The sequence below is a fragment of the Acartia tonsa genome, chromosome 6, assembly GCF_053477335.1.
Source record: "Acartia tonsa isolate MP-2025a chromosome 6, ASM5347733v1, whole genome shotgun sequence".
In the NCBI taxonomy this organism is placed as follows: Eukaryota; Metazoa; Arthropoda; class Copepoda; order Calanoida; family Acartiidae; genus Acartia; species Acartia tonsa.
Genome location: NC_137265.1, coordinates 41954529 through 41978120, shown reverse-complemented (window position 1 = coordinate 41978120; position 23592 = coordinate 41954529). Strand labels below are relative to the sequence as shown.

At 32.3% G+C, this 23592-nt stretch overlaps 2 protein-coding genes across 2 annotated transcripts in view; both read left to right on the top strand.

The window, feature by feature from the left end:
• The first annotated feature begins 425 nt into the window (after window positions 1-425).
• On the top strand, window positions 426-18431 carry Impbeta11 (importin beta11). Its single transcript, XM_080164908.1, has 30 exons — window positions 426-473; window positions 605-701; window positions 931-1037; window positions 1481-1618; window positions 1908-2022; window positions 2219-2286; window positions 5105-5195; window positions 5405-5560; window positions 6116-6234; window positions 6727-6823; window positions 7266-7396; window positions 7749-7841; window positions 8007-8069; window positions 10526-10635; window positions 10949-11031; window positions 11478-11620; window positions 11961-12075; window positions 12441-12522; window positions 12962-13066; window positions 13243-13340; window positions 13730-13867; window positions 14117-14206; window positions 14611-14682; window positions 15024-15118; window positions 15660-15750; window positions 15964-16079; window positions 16350-16502; window positions 16661-16727; window positions 17136-17206; window positions 17563-18431. The coding sequence occupies exons 2-30, from the start codon at window positions 606-608 to the stop codon at window positions 17591-17593; spliced, it is 2934 nt and encodes a 977-aa protein (XP_080021034.1). The 5' UTR covers window positions 426-473; window position 605; the 3' UTR covers window positions 17594-18431.
• A 148-nt stretch (window positions 18432-18579) lies between these two features.
• Nipped-A (Transcription-associated protein Nipped-A) overlaps window positions 18580-23592 on the top strand; it is a 35331-nt gene continuing 30318 nt past the window's right edge. The window contains exons 1-11 of the mRNA XM_080164919.1: window positions 18580-18640; window positions 18867-19000; window positions 19365-19490; window positions 19884-20025; window positions 20540-20715; window positions 21028-21153; window positions 21853-21933; window positions 22104-22195; window positions 22379-22441; window positions 22671-22867; window positions 23105-23312. Coding sequence (XP_080021045.1) covers window positions 18893-19000; window positions 19365-19490; window positions 19884-20025; window positions 20540-20715; window positions 21028-21153; window positions 21853-21933; window positions 22104-22195; window positions 22379-22441; window positions 22671-22867; window positions 23105-23312 — 1319 coding nt within the window. The 5' untranslated portion in view covers window positions 18580-18640; window positions 18867-18892. The remainder of the gene's footprint in view (window positions 18641-18866; window positions 19001-19364; window positions 19491-19883; window positions 20026-20539; window positions 20716-21027; window positions 21154-21852; window positions 21934-22103; window positions 22196-22378; window positions 22442-22670; window positions 22868-23104; window positions 23313-23592) is intronic.

The following is a 23592-nucleotide window of genomic DNA, read 5'->3' as shown; positions in this document are numbered from 1 at the left end:
AATCTGCTTTTTTAATCATGTAAAATTACTTGAATCTATTATGCATAATATAATATAATGCTAAATACGGACGTACATCCTTACACATTAAGACCAGAGATGCTTGGCTTATAAAATTGTTTCTGATATTCTCAGAAATCAATAGTCTCTTTTTAATGACTTTAACGTAGAGCTACGCTTTAATTCTTATATACTTAACTGATATAGAAATCATCCGGCCATGTCAAGTTTAAAATCAAAAGGTCAATTCTAACATGCCTAAAATAACGATCGAGCGACCCTTATTAATTGTAGAAAAGCTTTTTTAATAACTGAAAATATTAAAGTGGCTTTTTAGTGATTTTAAATAATTTGGTTAAATATGATGAAATACCTATCAAGTGAAAATTTTGGTGAGATTAATTTAGTGAAAATGTTTCAGAATATAAAACAAATTCAGATGATTTGAAACATAAAGATTTAATAAATTTAAGGTATGTATTTCGCGTTTCTTTAAATTAAACGTTTCAAATTTTAATTAAGTATACCTATCTTTTCCTCATTATAATTGAATAAATCATAAAGTATTGGAAATTTTTTTACTAGGTATGTTTTTTTTAACTAGGATGTCTTGTGAACTCGTGCTGGCAAGCCTACGGGACGCCAGCAGTCAGGATCCTCTCAGGATTAAGGCTGCTGTTGACCAGTTGAAGGAATGGGAGGTAAGATAATTATTAAACACTTAAATCTATTTTTGTTGTTGTTTGTGACAAAATTCTCTTTTAGAACTCTTTTTGAAGGTACCTAGCAATCAAACGCATTGGACCTTTTTTGTAAGTTTAAGGAAATTTCATTTTTGTGCTTTTCACTTAATTAATTCTCTTATTATTTCCGTTTTCTATTACTTTATATGATTTTGTATGGTTTTCATGTACATAATTTTACTTCTAGACTGAGCCTGGATTTTATACAATTCTAGTCAACGCTTTGACAGATTACAGCGTCGATGTTGGAATTCGTTGGCAGTCAATTGTATACTTTAAGAATGGAGTGGATAGGTAAGTTTTAGTATTGTAGTTAAACTCTGCAAATCTTTCGTATTGATGAGTCTTTTAGTTACAATCTTCTGATGTGTGTGTTGTCATATTTGTGTGACAGATAATGCAAAGTAATTCAAGTAACGCAATATCTAGCTCAGAACTAACAAGCGAAGAACGTTTATAATTCTCCAATAAATAAGGAAGTTAGCAATTTTTAGATATCTTCATTAGAGAGACATAGGAACGGACAAAGTTAAATAGTAACAGCGCTAGTAACCACTTACCTATACTTTAAGTTGTGCCATTGACCTTAGAAAGCTAAAAATTCATATAAACTTTCCATAAACTGCTAGGTTTTTGAAGATTTTTCAGATAGAATTAACACATTATGGTTTATTATCAATAAATGGATAGGAATGAAAACCCTTTAGGTACTTATTTATAGTGTGTCCAATTATTAGGTATTGGCGAAAAAACGCGCCCAACTCGATACGAGATGACGAAAAAGTGTCAATTCGAGCAACACTTATCCGAACCTTGGAGGAACCCGAGAATAAAATTGCTGTTCAAGTGGCCGTGTCCATTGCTAAAGCTGCTAGGTAAATTAACAACCATTCATTTTATGTCAAATATTTATAGGCCGGTATAGATTAAAAGACGTTAAAAGGTACCTACCAATTTGTCGAGATAGAATTTTACAAAACTCATTAATATGTAGAATTATGACTTGTTGATTAGTTAAGGATAGGTAATTAAAAGGTTCGAGTTTTTGTAAGACGATAATTTGTTTTGTACATGGTTTATTGTTTCATTCAGAAAAAAGTCGTGCAATAAAATACTTCCACCACTTTCCCACAATAATAAATAATCAAAGGCTACTAAATTCAGGATGGATGTTCCTCGTGAGTGGCCGGAACTTCTACCTGCCCTTAGCGAGGCTGTCAAGTCAGATAATGAGATTATTAAACACCGCGGCCTTTTATACCTACATCACACAATTAAAGTAGGTCTACACTTTGTTAAAATAAAGAATATAAAACTATTTTTCAAAGGAACCATTAGTGTAATTTTAAAAAATTCGTTATATTAACAAGATAGTTTTTAAATTTTAAAAATATACCTATTTAAATACGTCTTATTATCAAAAACTTATATTTAAACTTTATTTACCCTTAATAGTATAATACATTTATTTATAGGCTCTAGCAAGCAAACGGTTGGCGCCTGACAGAAGAGCTTTTCATGATCTTAGCTCAAATATTATAGGAATTCATTTTTGATACCTAGTCTTGTGTTATATAAGTTTATTTAAAACTTTCTGTAATTCACAATTGCAGGGCGACCACTGCATACTATATATACTATTTATACTATATAGGATGAATGTGGATACTATATCATACTATATGACAAAAATTTACTATATATACTATATAATATCACCTTTTTTTGACCAAAATTTACTATATATACTATATGATATTACTTTTATATAACAAAAAACGAATATTGTCAGTTTTGTGACAGCGCCTCTTAAGGTGCGTTTTGTCTTATATTTTCACTGTAGGTTTTCTCCTATTTCTAGCCCCTGCGGGGCAATCATTAACCTTTATCTTACCTATCCTAACCTTCAATAACCTATCAAAAGTTAACTGTGATAGGATAAAAATACATAAAGATCTACAGGTAAAAGATTAAAATTTCTTATTTGAATAGTTAGAGTTCAGAATATGCATCTATTAAGATGATATTAAAATATCTGAAGGACAAATTAAAATCGGCCATCAAGTTTAGGTCCTGTAGGTCTCCAAGTCTTCTCTGGACAGAGTCCACATGGAGGCCTGCAGCACCTGAACCTGGAGAGCAATTGTATTTTTTCTTCAGATGTGTAAAATTGTAAATAACATCTAAAAAGATGTTTAAAAGATATTTTGATTTTTACCTTACCAGAGTCCACCTGGAGGCCTGCAGCACCTTAACCTGGAGCTCAATTGTCATTTTTTCTTTAAATACATAAATAACATCTAAAACTAAGCCTATGTTGTTTAATAAACTTACCTTTAACTTCTTAAATAAAAAATTTTGATTTTATACCTGTCCAGAGTCTACCTGGAGGGCAAGAACGTCCAAGGTGGGGGAATAAAGTGGTGATTACCCCCCACCCCCCAAACGAATTTGGGGGTGCTGGCACCCCCAAAATTTTTTCCATTTTATTCCCCCACATTTAAAAATTACCCAGAATGAATAATCCCTAAAAAATTCTGGCGCGCTTCGCGCGCTTTTTACTTCACTTTCAAAAAATTTTTCCACTGCCCAAAATCAAAAGACTAAATAGTTCCACCAGATAAAAACAGTTCTTTATCATGATAAAAACACGAGTTATAGTTTGCAATGGCCCTTTAATTAAACAATGCACTGGGTGTGTCCTATCAATGTCTTTTCAAAGAAGTAACATTTTCCCAATTATTAAGAAAAAAATGTTTAAATCAAAATTGATTGTCTACCTTCCATAAAATAGATCAATCAAACATTTCAATAATTATCAAAATATCAAATACCCTCTTCAAAACTAGTTAAAAAACCTTACCAGGACATATTTGAAGCTACACTTTAAAGGAGAATCATATTGGTTCATCAGTTAGCAACGCTTGTGGGTTGATTATTTTGTTTTCATGTATAGGAATGAAATTGTTTTTAGTACTTTATTATTAGATAGGTACTTATTTACATTATTAAATTACCCCCCCCCCCAAAAAAAAAAAAATTAAGCTTGGACGCCTCTGTTGGAGGCCAATTTTTTTCCTTCAAATATATAAATAACATCCAAATGTATGCTCATTTTTTTTAACAAATAAACCATTAACTGCTCAATTAAGAAGTTTGATTTTTACCTGTACAGAGTCCACCTGAGGGTCTGCAGCACATGAACCTGTAGGCTAAATGTCATTTTTTCTTCAAATATGTAAAAAAAAAATACCCAAAAAGATGCATAATTTGTTTAAAAAGTTGACCGCTAACTCTTGAAACAAAAAATTTGAATTTTACCTGTCCAGAGTGGACCTGGAGGCCTGCAGGACCAGAACTTGAATGTCGATTTTGATTTTTCTTCATTAATGGTAATAACATCCAAAAAGATGCATATTCTGCTTTATAAGTTGACCTCTTACTCTTTAAATAAAAAAATTATTTATAACCTGTCCAGAGTGGACCTGGAGGCCTTCAAGACCAGAACTTGGAGGCCTATTTAAATTTTTTCTTCAGATATGTTAATAACATCCAAAAAGATGCATATTCTGTTAAATAAGTAGATCTCTAACTCTTCAAACAGAAATTTGAATTTTTTTTTACTTGTCTAGAAACCACCTTCCAGCTAGCCTGCAGCACCTGAACCTGGAGACCTATCCAAAAATGATTAAATATACGTGAAATACTACCCAAAAGTAAACTTTTATCCCATATAACCTATAGTCTCACATTAATACCTAGCCTAATAATCACAGAGTAAGCGAAAGTGGCAAAACTCTTCCCCCCCCCCCCCCTTATATGTTAAATTGCTTTGATAACAACTTTGCTTTGAGTTATTATTGATGATGTATATACTATGTATTACTAAATAATTCAAAGTACGATACTATATCATACTATATGAGTAAAAAAAAATATACATATATACTATATGAATAAAAAAAAATATACTATAAAAATACTATATTTTTTTGGTTTTGGAGTGGTCGCCCTGCAATTGTAATATTTATACCAACGTATTTACAAACAAAAAGTTACTTTTAATTTGCTCCTGGTACTCAAATCTTAACATTTATTCCTGATTAGTAACTCTATAATTCGAATTGGCTGTCTGTCCGTAATGTTATGGAGGAAATGTAATTTTATTTGTGAAGATACTATACCCCTTACCAAAGACCATCCAGGATACAAGTTGCTTTGTTTGTTAGTCTGTCTCATTCTCCCTTCCTTTTTGTGTCTTGCTAATTATAGACCTTATCATCCTGGTTATTATCCTAAAACCTGATCCACATAAGTAATGAAAGAAACTGCTTTGAAAAGAATGAATTTTGAACCAAAGGTTACATGTTAAATCTATGGCATGGGAACCACCAGCTCCTGCTGGCTGACCTGGCAGCAGATATTCTCACCAATAATGGCAGCGGACAACAGGCATAAACAGATATTTTATATTTTAAAAATTTGTACTAAACTGTTGCATTAAAGCCTTTCATTGAGGTATTTTAATTCAATCAAATGAAAAAATGCACATGCAATCCTCTTTGTTTACCCTCTTTAATTCTTTTAATTACAGAGCCCCTAGATGCTAGGGGTGCAGCCACTAGTCCTTGATAAAATATTTAAAATATCTGTCTTTTTAGGAAACCTCTTCTTCCCTTCTTTCATTAAACAAATCTATGCTGTCATTAAAAATTTTGCGGAAGCTCATCATCCATGGATTAAAACGTCCACATGAACATAATGAAACTATGCTTTTCATTGAGAAATCTTTCGAAGAAACCAGAACTTTACTTCAGGTAAAGATTTAAATAATGATATCGTTGCATTCAGGCAGGCATAAGTGGATTGAATCTTAGATTTTTGATGTTTAAATTGTGTGAAACGAGAGGTTGATTTTATATATTAAGTTTAACTAATATAAAAGTCTTACATTTAGGTCGATTAGTAGTGAATGTGAAATAGTAATCTTAGTAACTTACCAAGAATGTTAAGGGATAAGACAATGATGTACATCCTTAATGAGAAAATTAAACCTTATTTAGATTAAAGTATTGGTTGAAAAATTTGATCATTGCTACTTTGAACCAAACAATTAAGATTGATAATAGATGCTAAAGTTTACAAGCTGATGTAAAACTTTGGGTACTAGTATAATTTACAGTCCAATGATTCCTCGTTCCCTTTAAACTTGCACTCTAGATGCTAATTTCTACTTAAAGTTATTTTTAACTTAAAGACACAATATTTAGCTTTGTTTCTCTTTGATTCATGACAGTTTTTAAAAGTTTTGAAAATAATGCTACCCAGTTCATACGTAGTTTTTCTTGTTAACATTGTTATTATCATTTTAGGCCAGAAAAAGCGTTGGTCCACATTTGCGAGATTTGTTTGATAAATATATTGTGTTACACCTTAAAATATGGGCAGACTTTTTAGAAACACATCCGTATTCTTTTGTTAATCATATAAGGTAATTAGAAATACGATTATTCATAGTTATTGAGCTTCTCAATAACTAAGGTTTGTCTGTCCTTAACAACAAACGAATGCGCCATTAAGCTTTAATGTGACATTGATTTAGTGATACAATCTGGACGACAATAAATAATAACAGGCTTTACTGTCCTATATTTCATCAAAAATGTGAATGGTTTGTTATTGATGCACTTTATTTTTACATAATTTACCTAACATTTGGTAGCTAAGCTTCTCACGTTGTATGTTCGTCCGTTAGACAGTCTAAAACGCTATATGAGAAATAATATTACAGTTTTCCTTATTTTTTCAACACTTCTATAACTAGTTATGTTTGTTTTCCTCTCATTTTTTATGACAAATAAACATTTATTTTGTCCGTTTGTGCTTTGCTACTAATGGATGTTGTCCTCCTTGTTAATTTATATGATATTTCACCTGAATCTCTGTACCTAACTCTGTTCTGGTAATGAATTCTTTATTTCAGACCCGCTCTTACATTTATATGTTCCCTGTGTTTTACTGATGAAGGCAAGGGACTTCTTTTCCAAAGATTTATCATTTTCTGCTTTAATTTACTTAAGGTGATTATTTCTTTCTATCAGCGTAGCTATTCTTTAACTATAGTATGTTCGTCTGTATTTAAGTTCTGCTTTTTTCATAGAAGGTTTGTTAGCGGATGTTCCTGTTGAAAGTTTGAGAAAAAACATTGAAAACATTTGTTATTACCTATTATTACAAAAATCTTCATGCAAAGTTTTAAATTGATAGGAATATTATATATGATTATTGACGTTCGGACTTACCCTAAATGCAGATAGGCTTTATTTCTAAACAACTTAACATTGAACTGGTAGACCGACAAACTTAAGAGTGAATGAATTTACAGAAACTGATAGGTAGGTAATTTTTCTTAAGAAACATTATTATATTAAGCCTTTATATTTTTCTTTTAGTATTATGATTTCACATTGTTGATAACTTTTACAGCATAAGTAATATTAATTGTACAATATTAAATTTTAGGGTATTCTTGTATGCCACGAGTATAAACCTCCTAAAAATCTGGAGGATCTTGGAGACGAAGCGACCCTGACCGCCTTCAAAATTAAAGCACAATTTTTCCAAGCTGAAACTGTTTCAGAAATTTGCAGAAGGTACAATGTTTCTTTTATTTGTTATTCAGACAGGTAGGGAGGGGGCATTGGAATATAAAATTACACAGGTACCCAAAATTTTACTATCACCTTATTCGTGGTAGGGTTCAAAAGTGTCAAAACTTTTCAACCAATAATTTTAATCTAAAGAAAGGGTAATCATCGTTTGGGTATAAATCAATTAATTGTCCATTGTTTTATCATTTTCCATATCTTCATGAGTTAATTTCTAAATATCTCTTAATTTACTTATATTCAACATACGTTTTTTTTTACAGGGAAGCATTGTACTGGTGTTAGTTTTTGCCTCACAACTTTTTCTACATAAACAAAAAAAATGAAAAATGTTTAGGTTGATAACGGATTTTCTACTGATGACCAGCGAGGACTTAGAACTCTGGGACGAGGACCCTGAGGGGTTTGCCTTTGAAGAAACTGGTGACAGGTAGGCGTTAACCCTGTGGGGGTTACTTACATTTAACCCAACGAAATTAAAGCATTCTGGTTTAAAAAGGAAAGAATAGAGATGAATCTTAGAAATTTTTGAGAAAAATCTTCTAAATTAAAAAAAACAAAATCCTGGAAATTTTGTGAAATATTGTATTTATAGTTGGCGATATTGTTGGAGACCTTGTTGTGAGGCAGTGTTTGTTACAGTCTTCCATGAATACAGGTAATGCCTTGGCGTTAAAAGAGGTTTTTCTTGTTAGAGTATAAAATTTCATTTGTTAAAGTTACGCTGTTTAGGTTAAAGATTTTTTAAATTATCTCTATGAAGTTCGCTATCTTACTACTCTAAAAGGGAGTCTAATTTCTATAAACCCTTCCTTCAACTTTCACTGTTTGGCTGCGCTAAACACCGGTGTCCTGGATAGAAAACAGGTTTTTTTTAACATACGTCTCACAAGACCTATGTAGTCATGACCGGGAGACAATGACGGTTCAGTACATGACTTTCGTTAAATCACAGCTGATCATTTTTGTGGATTTTTTTGAAAATTACTTTTTTATCCAAAATTTCATAGTTTTTCCCAAAAAAATCTCAATTTTCTCACATTTGCTGCTTAGTTAGCCTAAATTTACGCAAGAAAAGTATAATAAGTAACAGCTGTACTGAAGATTGTGCCTATAACAAGATCTTTCAGAATCAATGGAATAAGATTTGTAGTCTAGAAATTGAGTAAGAGTTAATTATTTTGAATTAATGTTCAACAATAAATTTGCACGTCAGAACTGCTTCTAGCCTCCATAGGCTTTCACCTGGCTTTAACATGATTTGACTCCACAACATAAAGTTATTGCCCTCAAATTTCTTTCACTAAAACATTATCTCCTATCAATCCACATGTTAAACTTCTTGTTTAAAGACGTTAAAGTTACCATCCCTGTCCTTCAACTTTAACAAGTATGCCTCATAATACTTTCCATTAAACAGGGTACCTCTCTCCACCCTGGTATAGCCAGACCTCTATTCTAGCCAGCTGACATGTTTCACCCAGCCTATAAATCTTGATGGAAGTCAGTTAAGAATTCTGACCTTGTTTGTTAATCAACAATTTCACACACTTTTGACTCTTTCTTTATGGCACTTGTTTGCTATTGAACTTGACTTTTGCCATATAAAGGGATAACCTCAAGATTCAGAATAAATTTTCAAGTATTCTTACTTTTTACTTCCTTTGGTTTCCTATAAACCAACTACCGTGAATGAAAGCCAAGACTGCCATGCATCTAGCTACATGGTCTTTAAGGCTCCCTTGCCTTAGTTACTTCAGCTAAGAGCTCATATCCTCTCATTCTCTATTACTCAGAAATTCACCATGGTTTCTACCTACTCTGCTGATTGAAAGTCAGGTGGGTCTATGATACCAAATTTAACACCACTTGATAGACAAACTGCCCGTTATTTTTGCTTTGCTAATCCTACATTTTGGTCTTCCTGTTCAACACCTTCCTAGGTCCCTTTACTACTGGTAGCTTTTAGGAAGGGTAGTATTGATCTACTTAGGACAAAGAACTTGTCTGTGTTTATTTTTAAAGTGGATTTTAAAGTCGCCATTGGAAATCACACTTGAATAAAATCCAGTTATGATCATGTAACCAGCATTCACATTCACTCTAGTAATAATCTACTATTATTTTCTTCAAGCTATGAGCCAAGTGCTTTCCTGTCAGTTAGCTGCTCTTACACTATCTTGAATACACTATCTTCCAAATTATTCATCCAGCTTAGAATCCAATATGTATCTATAATCATTCTGTAGGTTCACCTATGTAAAACCTTCCATGGTTCTCACTATGACATTTAATCAGTAGTAAAGACAGGCAGTGTGTACAAAAGGCAGAGACTCAATCAAGATCAGCTATAGACTGGTCTTTACACGGATTCCAAGTTCATGCCAAACACTTACAAGTGATAATCCCACTTGTTAAAAATATTAACCTTCTACTAAGCTCTTTTGAACCAAGTACTGGTTGTATATTCAATTGTAGCCTGATATATATGGTAATATAGAACTTTAAACATGGCAACTGTGGTTGTGGATATATATGTTATACTCCAAGCAGATATTGTTTTGATGTTGAGACATCAAATCAGCCAGGAACCAATATTGAGCAGGATAACTTGTTAATATTTCAAGAAAACTTGTTTTAAAAATATAATATGTCATGAGGCATGCAACAGGGACATGAAATATTTTTTAAAAAGATAATTACAAGAGTTGTTTAGACATCAATTCAAATATTTACTTCAAATAACTCTTATTTCATTTCTAGACTACAAATCTTAGATTATTCAAGATTCTTAAAGATTTTGTTATTAATGATAACACAGTTTTTTAGTTCAGCTGTATTTATTATACTTTTCTTGCGTAAATTTAAGTTAACTAAGCTGCAAATGTGAGAAAATTGTGATTTTTGAAGGAAAAACTATGAAAAATTGGCCTATAAAAGTAATTTTCAAAAAAAGCCACAAAAATGATCAGCTGTGATTTAACGAAAGTCATGTACTGAACCGTCATTGTCTCCCGGTCATGACTACGTAGGTCTTGTGAGACGTATGTCAAAAAAAACCTGTTTCCTATCCAGGACACCGGTGTAAAGTTAAAATTATAATCCTTGTTACAGAGAAATATTGGCCCCCTTGTTGGTGTCTATGGTGCAAAACAGCGCAGCTCCTGTGTCTCCTGACAACCTGCCTGCCATACTTCAGAAAGATGCCATCTATGCAGCTGTAGGTAAAAAAAAACACAGCTTTACTGGATAAAAGTTGTCTCCAAGGACCTCTTAAACAATGGTCTCCTGATGGTTTGTTAGTAAAACATGTTGAAATTAGCATATCTTAGTTTATTTTCTTCAATTTTCACATTTTCATTCGTTCTAATTCCATTAATTGGAGTTCTACCTGCCAAAGTAATGGAAGGGAGTGGGTCTGTTTTTATTATATTTTGCGTATTTTGGCCATTTTAATCAGATTTGCGTTTTTTATTATTTAAAAGCCTTGAAAAGTTGAAATATACCTGTTCCTAATGCTGTGTTTTTACTTTTAAGGTCATGCAGCTTTCGATCTTTACGACGAGGTGGATTTTGACTCTTGGCTTACCTCTAGTCTCGGACAGGAGCTAAATATTAAGGTAATATTCAAATTTCAGGGGATACAATGATAGGACAATAGACTTATAAGTTATCTTCCTTCCAAATCACACCTTTAGTATAGACCTAAATTATATATCTACGGGATAGATGTAGATTATAGATTCAGGGCCGGGTTTATATTTCTTTTCTTTTCCTGCTCTACATTTTTTCTTCAAATTAATAGGATAAAATTACGAAAATATAATATTAATTACATTTCATTTTACCCACCCAAGGGGTAGAGAAGATTTATAAGATACACCCCTTAATAGATTGAGTAAGATGAGCTTCGGTTATTGTTTGAGCTATGTAACTTTTCATGGTAAACTTTGTGTTGCTTAATTTAATCAAAAAACAAAAAAAAACATCTTAATGCGTTAAAAATAGAACCTAATGAAAAGGTGTTTTGGTAGTCATAAGAGATTTAAAATATTCTTAATTTCAGGGATCAAACTACAGGATCATTCGTCGTCGCGTATGTTGGCTGCTGGGTCAATGGTCTGGTGTGAAGCTGTCACCTGGGCTAAGACCTACACTGTATCAGCTTCTCTTACCCTTGCTTACACCTGAGGAGGATTTAGTTGTTAGGTAGGTAGTTACTTATACAATGTCTTGTTTTTTTTTCAATCTTGTATGAAATAAAATGTTTATTCAACTTAAATTTAGTACCTAAAATCTTTAATCAAAGGAAACTTATGTTTTATTCAAACTTTTCCACTATTAACCGGTATAGGTATAAACTACCTAAGTAGGTTTTTGATATAAATAATGATAATTTCTTTAAATTGATAGAAAGTTTAATAAAATGCTCTTACTTCCACAAGGATAATTTTGGAAAGAGATTTCTTGAGGAAAACATAGTCAATAATGTTCAAAAGTCCCCAATTAGTTTGCCAAGTCAGATCCTTAAATTAACCTATAATTGCAGGTTAGCCGCAGCCAAATCCTTAAAAGTTGTGATCGACGATTTTGAGTTTTCTGTTGAGGAGCTGGAGCCATACCTACACCAAGTTTTCTCACTCCTATTCGATATTCTTAAGGAATTTATTTACATTTGCCAGGGTTCTTAAAGGATAAGTCGATACCTACCCTAGTACCCAGTGCAGTTACCCCCGTTGTAAATTAAAATCATTAGTCAGTTGAAAAGTTTTAAAGTTTGAACACTTTTAGTTTGGAACAAATTAATTAAAATTCAATTAAAGTACACAAAGATTTGAGAAAATCAATAAGATAATGTGGTTATGAAATTTTGGGTGCCAGTTTAATTAACAGTCTAATTTACCCTCCCTCCCTGCTCTAACCCTTCCTTCACAAACTAAATTAACTTCTTAAGTAGCTGAAATTCAATTTACCTACCTATGGAATCTAACTTAGCAAATATAAAATGATACATTTAAAACTGTAGGAAGTGAACGAATGTGATACAAAGCTGAATGTATTAAACGTGCTCAGTTATTTTATTGAACGAGTCGGTGTGGCCATTAGACCAGGTTTGATTTTATTTCTTGAATAAAAACAAATATTATTTTGTACAATAATTTTTTCCAGTATGGCTTCGAAAACGATCAATATTCGCTGGATTAGAAATGGATTTCAACCATTATGAAAATCATGTATATCATCGTGTTAAAGACAATTTTCCACGAGTACGAAAATGAAAGTATTAATATAAGCTTTGATAGCAGGGGCCTCCAACCTCTTGGGGCAATCAAAACTTAGTTTAATCTTATCATTTTTCATTTTAATATTAGCGGAAAGCTGTCTTTAATACGATGCGATAAATAACTATTAAAAGTTAAATTAAATGTTACTTCACTTTGACATGTAAAAGATGTCATTCCTTATTTTCATCCCTTTGTCATTGCTATGAACAGACAGACACTTAAGTTATATTTTATAGCTGAGCTACTTAAAGCATGTTCTTTTTAGTTTGTTCTGCCTTGTTGCACTATCTACCAACTTTATGGGAGGAATCTTCAAAACATGACATGTTGCGCTGTGCTATTCTTACCACTCTTGTTTTTATTGTACAAGGTAAGCCTTAATTTCAGTTTTTATTTATAAAAGACTTTCTGAAAATTAATGCAATATCGGTCCAGTGGATACTAGTTGAAGAACAAACATACAGACAGACACTCATAAATATCCTGCTTTTATACATTAAGGACTTTTTAGCTACCTATGAAATTTATCATTCTTGTTTACTCTAGGTCTTGGAACAGTAAGTGAGGGCCTGTTACCATTTCTGGGTCCAGTTCTAGAGCTATCCACTGATTTAAATCAGGACTCACATATTTATTTACTTGAGGTAGGTCTTATTGTTTTAATAGCGAAGCTCCTCTTATATTTAATTGCTGTTGTTCTGTTCGTTGGTCTTTAGATAGTTATATTCTATTAGGAATATTAAAATTGCATTATCGATCTCAAACTTAGCGTGTTGATTCTGTATGTCCATTTTGAACATTATTATTTTTGGCCTTTTAAAAACAATTTTTTTAATATGTTTATCCAATTCGATTGGTTTTTGGATCAATAAATCCTTTGATAATGGAATAGTGTTATTTTAAGCAAAGAATTAATATAATCAATTCTTTGATTGTAAGTATGGCATTAGCATCTTATATTTAAGTAATTGTTGGATAGGTAGATTTGTAAAAACTTATGTTATTACAAACATAAACCACAATAATTTCATAGGATGGTCTAGAGTTATGGTTGACTATATTGCATAATACTGCAAAGCCCAGTGATGTTCTTATCAACCTCCTCCCACGCCTGCCCCACCTACTTGAGAGTGGCACTGAAAATCTCAGAACAATTGTTTACATTATTCAGGTTGCATATTTTTTTTATAATGCCTTCCTCTAGGTACCAATTAAAATTCTTTTTTTTTAATACTTTAAGACAATGATTTTGATACCTATACACATTCCCAATGACTATTAATTAACAAAAAATCTCTTGATGTAGTTTAGAATTATCGGTTTAAAAAAATGAAACCAACCAATGAAATTACAGTCCAATGTCCCATCCCTGTCTAAGAATCAGAAAACAAAACTTTAAATAATATTGAATAATATTTAGGCGTATGTGTTGCTATGCCCTGGACACGTGACAGACACAATTGGCCCGGCCGTTGTTTCAGTGGCAAATACTATGTATCCGGATTTAATGGTAAGCTTTTAGTTACATATTTAGTATACATCTTTTGTATGCAAGAAATTGTTTTCTTGTATGTTCTTCTTAGTAGATTTCTTTTCTTGAAAATATTATTATCTTATAAATAATACCTACCTAGGTATTTTCTTTGTGATATATACTTAAAATCGATTTATTATTACTTGGATCTTACATCAAATTTTATTGTTCTCTAATAAAGTGTTACAGTCAGTGTGCTAAAATAACGATCACATCTCTTAACCTCTTTTACCCCATTCCCTACCATCCTACTGGATAAATGAATTGACCAATAAATGACAGGGGAAAGAGCAACCTAAGTTGACGACAATTTTTCCCCTGTCCTAATATCCACATATTCTACATCCATTATACTTAAAATATCTTCTTAATATCATCAGGACGAAGGAAGATTGATGATGCTGAGATTAACAGAAACTTGGATTAAAGCGGGACCACCTAACACCCCCCAGGTAACATGATACCATAGCGTATATACATCCACTTCCAACAGTGAAACCTCTAATATCTCTAAAACTGAGGGAGAACCACATGAATTGAAATTGCTGTACTTTCGCTGCAAGGGGTTATCTTATCACTCCCTTACCCCTTTGGTTCCTATTGCAATTTTATATATTGTAAAGATAGAGAGAATTACCCTTAAATGACAACTACTTTTTGAATACATACTGCTGAAATAGAACTTCTATATAAAAGTCTAACAATTAAAAGTAGGTTCCAGAGATTTTAGTTTCAACTCGTTTTTTTCCATGCTAAACCACTTGAAAGGGTTTTTATTTGCTGTTATTTTTAGGTTTTAGAGCCACTGCTGTTGACGGTTCTTGATGCAGTCCACACAGGAACTGATTATCCTGCTATCATGTCCCTCCATCTTTCCATCCTCTCCAGGTATAGTCCATACAGGAACTGATTATCCTGCTATCATGTCTCTCCATCTTTCCATCCTCTCCAGGTATAGTCCATACAGGAACTGATTATCCTGCTATCATGTCTCTCCATCTTTCCATCCTCTCCAGGTATAGTCCATACAGGAACTAATTATCCTGCTATCATGTCTCTCCATCTTTCCATCCTCTCCAGGTATAGTCCATACAGGAACTGATTATCCTGCTATCATGTCTCTCTATCTTTCCATCCTCTCCAGGTATAGTCCATACAGGAACTGATTATCCTGCTTTAATGTCCCTCCATCTTTCCATCCTCTCCAGGTATAGTCCAAGTTTTTTCTATATTTTTATGCTTTTTTATAGTATCAGTAATGGTGTGGGGGGGGGGGGGCATTTGACTGTGTATATTTAATATATATTAGCCGATTTTGATTTAAAATACAAAAGATTAAAAACATGGAACCATCCATTTAAACAGTTTTATTTCACTGCTAATATAATCTTTTAATTTCTGTGACGTTTATTGATAGTGTTTGGTTTAGATTGACTTTGGTATCGCATCAGCTGTTTTCACAGCTCTGCTTAGCTTTGGCTGCCGCGGAGAAATCTAATCATAATGACGTTGCCGTCAAGGTGAAGTTTTTTGTTTTGTTTTTGTAACACTTATTGATAACCTTTATTGGACGAGTACAACGAAAGGATGTAAAGGGGGGGGGGGGGGAGGAGTTAGAGGATGTATTTGTACAATTTTAAAGTATTTTCTTATGTGTGTTGTTAGCCGCGATAGTCACCTTCGCAGCTGATATTGTTTGTTTAACGCGACGAATACAACAATATTATTTGTAGGTGCTTGATGTATGGTTGGATAAGATGGGATGTGTCACCGCCCCAGAAAGAAGAAAACTTTTAGCATTGGCTCTTTCATCCTTGTTGACAACTGAATCACCTATGGTTCTGGACAGGTAATGTTAGTCTGTCCGTTTGTCATAGTCCAGATGTTGTATATTATCTTATTTATTGTATATTGTATGTCATGGTATTTTTTGGCCATTGCGTACGTAGCGGGCCGATAAAACAAAAATGAATCTATAAATTTAATTTTGCTATCCGCGGAAAGCTGTCTTTTTTGCTATATCTTTTTTATCTTTACCATTTTCTATTTTTATTATAACTTTTAACCTATTTTAAATCTATTTATTAATACAAACAATTCAGTATAACAATCTTATCAGGGTGTATATGATCTTATTAAACGTCGCTGAGGCACTGAACGATGTAACCCGGCCAGACGAGAACGGGACCATGATTGATAGTCTGATGGCGGGACAGGGAGACGCCGTCTTGGACACTGATGATATCGACTATGAGACTGAACATGATAGCAGGTCAGTTAAAATCTCGGAAACAGCTGAAATTTTTTAAATGTTGTTTCTATGCTTATCTGCTATTTGCAATATTTTTTAAGATATTAAGTAAAAGAACAGAAGTATTTTATAGGTTGTGTTAATTAAAACTACGTGGTAAAAGTTAACTTTTTGCTTAGGAAGCGACAAGTTGCCATGCTAGACCCTGTGCACACTGTTGTTCTTAAAGATTATGTACAGATGCAGGTAAATGTGGATAGATAGACAGACAAACAGATATATATTACATAGGGACAGACTAGACGGATAGACAAATAGACAGACAGACGACAGAAAGATAGACAGACAGACGACAGAAAGATAGACAGATTAAAGACAGGATAGAAACTGACGTACAAAGAGACAAACTTCAGCCTGACATACAAGTACCCATGGTGGTAGGTTGAGGGGAGAATAATTCGTTGTCATTTTCTTCCCTTGCTAAAAAATATAGAATAATATTAATTGATTAATAGACATAAATGAAAGGTAAAATGATGGGTAAAGGAGGGGTTGTGAAATGTCGTTAGTGAACATAAAAATATGGTGTAAGATCCAAGTAATAATTATTATTAGATAGGTAGTGAATTAAAAATGATTTTACTTTATATTTAGATAACTCAAATGTCACAACAGCTTGGGGAAAACTACACTGCTATCATTCAAAACGTCGATGCTGAAACGAGGTAATCAAATTTTATACACAAGCTTCGCTTTTGTAAATGTTGTCATCCTTGTTTAAAAATAATCTGAAAGCTACGTGTTATAATTAAATTTTTACATTGATTGTTTTCGCAACTAACTAAACTAAGGGATATTACCTATGGAATTAGACAATAGATGATTATTGATGTATTTCTTTTATGGTGATAAACAATATTACCCTTTCTGTAGATTAAAATTATTTGGTTGGAGATTTGTACTCTGATAATCTGAACCAACCCATTAAGAGTTCATAAAAGTATCAGTTTACAATGTCATATCCCTCCCTTGGTTTGTTAAGGACCCTTAATCATGAAACTTACACAGTATATTTGTTTAGGGACAATCTATTGGAGTACGTGAACTTGTGATTGTTTACAAAGAAAGGAAACATCATTTATAAGATTATGATAAGAATATTCAAACTCGTAGTAGGTGCAGCCATAGTTCTTTAATTTACATCTCACAACTTTTAAATAGACGTCACTTGAATTAAACTAACCAAGAAAAAAGTTCGAAATGATATAATTGGGTCTAGATGTTATTTTCAATGTTGATAAGATTAAATTAGGCTTCTTAATTGACTGTTAGAGCACCAACATTAAAAATATTACAAATGAACGATGCACAGATGAATAAAAAGTCATAATCTCGAAAAATATTTTTGTTACATGAAATATTTTCCTTTTTGTTTTTGTTTCATGTTTATGTTATACCTATTTATTTTTTATTAACAGAAATCATTTAAATCAAATATATTATAAAATTTTGTGATTTTAGACCCCACAGATTGCAAAGCAAAATTTTATTTATGTCAAATTTTGGAGTGAATTGAAATGAAATGTGATAGATAGATAGAGTCCTTTTCAGGGAGTAGAAATTATTCCAAAAATAGATTCAAAGAGGGAAATAGTTTTATTTAATAAATTATATCATTTTTCTGCATTTGTATGTAGAATTATACCACATAATGTTACTAAAAATATAAAAAATGAATCTTGACTGGAAAGCTTGGGGGAAAAATGTATACCTAGTGCTTTTGGCTCTACATCCTTCTTTGATTATTTTTTAGTATATTTCTTACTCTCTGAACTTTAAATTTAATTGTTCTATTTTATTTAATTAATCTACCGCTGTTTTTTTTCTTCAAATTACCACATTGCCTCCTTTATATCATTGCAAATTATTGCATATTAAGTGTACATGTAAATATTATAACATCAAAAATAAGATAATGAGAAAAAAAAAGATTAAGAGGACTTTTTGCTAAAAGTTATTATAAGTATTGAGAAAATGTACGAATATTTTTAGCGAAAAATCCTCTAATTTTTTTCTACACATCTTAATATTTTTCAATTGTTACTAAAGCTAATGAATTTATTTCAGATGTAAATATTATTTCTTTTCTTTATAAACAGGTATTTAGAATAATGACGTGTATGCTATTAAGTTTTTGTTTCTCGCATGGGTTTTAAGTCAATTGTCCGCAGATACAAATTTTTTTTTGCTTTTATTTAATAATTGTTACAGAACTTGCGAGACATTGATTTTCTCCATGGATTGGAACTTGTTTTTTCCTGATGTGATGAATCATTTTAAGCTTTAGTTTTGAAAAAGTTATTTCTAAATACCCATTTAAAATAGAATGAGCTGATTAAACGGATTAAACAATGGCTGTCCAACTGACCCTACCGTCGGACAGGAGTCCGCTGTCCACAGATCCAACCCTCCAGATCAATACCTTCAGAGGGTTGCTCAATGTTCTGGCCGATCCCAATGTAAGATTTTGATTATTTTTGAGTAGACTCTTTCGAGTGTCTGTTGATATTGAACTAAATTTTGGATACCTACTTTTTCTAAATTGCAATGTATTTGTTAACTTTGAAATCTATTTAACATTATGAACGGAGTGAATCTAATACAAAATATCTTATTAGAGAAGATTTAAAAACTATTTTCTATTTTTTTATGTCTTATATGGCCTGTATGAAAACTGTGTGAATACGCATTACTGCATACTTCCTACCTTATAACAAATTGTTATTTGGGAAGAAAATATTATAACCATTATGTTTACAATATAGTTTTCTATTTATGTATGTAAATCAAAGAAAATAAATATAATCTAACTATTGTCTTTAGTCGAAAGATGAGAACAAGTTGAAAGCTGTGCAGGAGTTGAGTGAGAGCTTCGATGTCATCGTCAGCCACCCGCAGTACCAACAGTTCCTGGATCTGGCTATGAGAATTTTTCTCAAACTTTTACAGGTAACTAATTCTAAATGTTTTTGTCGACTTGCGCATTTTTTTACAATAAAGATATACGATCCTATTTTTATAAAGAAGTAAGATTTATTTTGTCCTAAGCTAAAGATAAAAAAAAATTGGGTCCTGTTGGGTTGCACTTTTCAGGGAAGCTATGTAATGTCTTTGTAGTGTTTTAGCTTTTTTTCATAACCTTCCTCACCCTTTGGGTACTTTATTAAATCTTGAAAGGTTGGATCAAACTAGCCTTGTTAAAGTGTTCTTTGTCTTATCCCTGAAGATCCCTGAGTTTAGAATTTTTATTGTTTTCTCATGTATATGAATGCAATACCAATCTACATGTTTTAGAGATATGAATTGGCACACTAACAACATGTACTAAATCTTGTTATTCAGGACGGAACCTCTCACTTCATAGCTGAGCTTCACATCCAGCAAGTGCGGAAGCTTGTGCTGGAGATGATCCAACGTCTACCTGGAAATGACCATCTTAAACCTCATGTCAAGAATATCCTTTCACTAGCTTTCAAACTTTTAAGTAAGTTTAAAGTTAATATTTACAGGGACAGGGGTATGGCACTTAGCTTGCTTCCTTTTCTCGTAAAAATATCATTATGCATTTTCTTAAATGATCAAAGAATTAACCAATTGATCTGCAAATTATTAAGTATATTTTTTTTATCATTGACAGAGTTGATTTTAATTGCATGATATTTTGTTTCCTTGTTATTTTTCTATTTTCTATTAAGGTATTATTTTGGAAGCCAAGTTGCTTTAAAAGTTATCGTGTTCGTTGGTCTGTAATGTTTTCTTTTGGAGCTCTAGCCGTTTTATGGCAAGTACTAGGTTGTAAAAGGTGACTGTGCAACTCACAAAAAAAAGATGGTTCAAAGAGGAGGAATCTTAATGCTGAAAATATCACATTGACCTATCTTTCTAAATTTTGTCACAATGAAAACTGATAATGTCTCAATGTTTTCCTAATGTAGTCAAAATGAAAACTGATAACGCGTCAATGTTTTGGGATAATGGACTTAAATGTTCTTGTATAGGTTATGAGAATGAGGAGAACGTGCTCGTCTGCTTGAGAATTATAATCGAGCTGCACAAACAGTTCCGCCCCGCCCACTCCCAAGAGATCACACAGTTCCTGCAGTTTGTAAAGTCAATATACAAGGAGCTACCCAACCATTTGAACAAGATTTTTGAACCTAGAGCTCCTATTAAGGTTTGTAATTTTATCATTGATTTTTTCTATTATATAAAGTAGTCAAGTTTTTTTTTGTAGATAAAACCGATAGAGTTCTCCATTTTAGGAAAGCTTCAAATTGGTTTAAGGATAGTTTTTTTTTTCTGTACCCCTCAACTTCCATCTTGTAATTTTCCTTTTTGTCAATTTAAAAAATAAATAGGTACGGTTTTAAAGAACATTTTATGGAAAATTTTTTTCCGTATGTTGAAGGATTGTTAGGTAAGATCTAACAGCAAAAATATCTAACTCTCACTTTTTACCACTTCAAAAATGTGACTTTAATTGTAGGTGAAAGAGTTGTCTGAGTTGAATATCGAGGCATTGTTGTGTGAAACGTTTACCATAACATCAGTACAAACAGAGAAGAAGGTCCCGGATGGATCACAAAATATTTCCTACAGTCTTATACCAAAGGTAGAATTTTTGGTGCTTTTTTCCTGTAAGTGCCTTGCTAACACAAAACTCTTCAATTTCTTCAATTACTTTTTTCTTCATGCCTAACTCTCTACCCAATAAAACATAACTTTACCTAAAGTAAGCAAAAATACACGAAATTTAAAAATGATACTTCCCCCTCACCCATTTTATAAAAGGAGGGGGGGGGTTGTGCTAGACTTGGCAATTTAAAGGAAAATTTTTAATTGATTGATAGTTATTATTCTCGTATTCATTCGAATCCGGTGGATAGGAACCGGTTCTCATCCATACAAAAAAAAACTATGTCTAGCATCGTATTATATCCAGCTTTCTACGAATATAAAAATGTACAATTATAAGATTAAAACTAGTTTTTTAGCCCCGAGGTGCCGAAGGCACCGGCTAAAAAATAAATTGTACATTCTATATCCGCGAAAAGCCGTTTATAATACGATGTGAGAAATAACTATTATTTCATATAGTGATAAAAAACAAAAATGTGTTTTGTAATGGAGAAATTATTTAATATAATAAGCGCAGTTATAAATAAACCTTATCATATGTCATGAGCTGGTATTGGTTTACCTACCTACCTACGCTATTTAATTTTAAGTCTTGGAATATTTTTAGCCTATTCTACTTTCCTTCGTCTCCCCATTTATAGAATAGCTACCTTAACCATAATATTTTATTTAGGCTGTACTATCACTGAAAGTTTTACAAGAACTACCCATAATAGTGGTCTTGATGTACCAATTGTACAAAAATCTGGTCCAGGTAAATTATATTTCTTTTATAATTTTTTTTCCTTACGATGTTGCTTAAAATGTGATTCTAAATAACATATGCTTTGACAGAAAGACTTATTTCTGCCAATTAAAGGTATTTTTTATTAAATTAAGTTTGTTATTCAGATAATTTTAATGATATTATGTATTTTATTTTAGGCCGAAGTAGAAGAATTTATCCCACTAATAATGAACACAATTAGCCTACAGCCTCCCCCACACCTTAGACAGAGTCCTAATTTTAACAAGGAATGTCCTTGCATATTATTTCCGTATGAAACAATTTATAATTCAAATATTGCAACTAAAAGCCATGATTACACTTTTCTACTTTGTATATATGCTTCTTATTTTTAAAAAACTTGTGTTTTTTCTTAATATTTACGTCATTCAAGTAGCACAAAAACGGAAATAATGTTGGGCATGAAATAGGAGGTTTTTGTTGATTTTATGGGAGCACAAATAAAAACACTCTCCTTCCTGGCTTATATTATCAAGTAAGTAATTAAAAACCATAGCATGATTTAGTACTTTTAGGTCTGTATGTCGGTAAGTCAAAAGGATTTTTAAATTCTTCCATGTACATATTTTCTTTATTTAATTTTTCTGCCACTAATATATCTTTGAAATCACCTATGAAAAAAAATATTATACGAGTACGTAGAGACGGTCCTAAAGATTCTGATTACAAAGAAGCTTTTTTTAAAATGTCTCAAAATTGTTTAGAATGTTTCAAGAGCAAGTTGCCAACCACTCTGGCCTGATGGTCGAGGGAATGTTATCCCTGCTGACAATTTGTCCGCACGAGGTCGCCCATCTGCGGAAGGAGCTACTCATAGCCGCCCGTCATATTCTGGCCACTGACCTCAAGACTAATTTTGTCCCCAAAATGGAGAAGTTGTTTGATGAAAATATCTTGCTAGGTAGGAATATAACTATCAGATAAATGTTTTTAGGTGGATCTAATTCTTCGGAGCTACTCTGGCCCAATATAATCTAACCTAACCTAAAGTAAAAATTAACAAAAGAAAACTAATACAATACAAAAAATAAAGAACATTTAAACTAATAATTTTGATTGGTGCTATCTAGATAAATTCAATATAACAACTTATTCTTAAAATAATATGTATCTCTGCAAATTAATGAATTTTATTTAGGCAAGGGTTGGACAACTCACGAAACCTTGCGGCCGCTGGCCTATTCAACACTCGCAGATCTTGTGCACCACGTGCGGCAGAACCTGCCGCTGGTGGACCTAGCGCGGGCAGTGCAGCTGTCTAGCAAGAATGTGCATGACGAGAGCCTACCCACCAGTATTCAAACAATGTCCTGCAAACTTCTGCTCAATCTTGTCGAGTGTATAAGGTAGGAGTTTTATAAGCTTATATGTTTTGAATTTTTTAGGCTTTAAACTCACCCGAAACAAATAAGGGTATGGTTTAAGTAAAGTTCCTCTAATTAAAATAATAGTCCATTAAAACTTCGTTAGTTGTCCTTAAATATTCCAAACTTTTACGGATCTTTTCATGCTATAATTTCCCACATTTTTACTGATCTTATCATGTATTTGAAATATTACGTTTCCTTTTTATGTAAATAATTTCTTACTGATAAGAAAAATATTAAAGTATAGGTATGAGTTAAG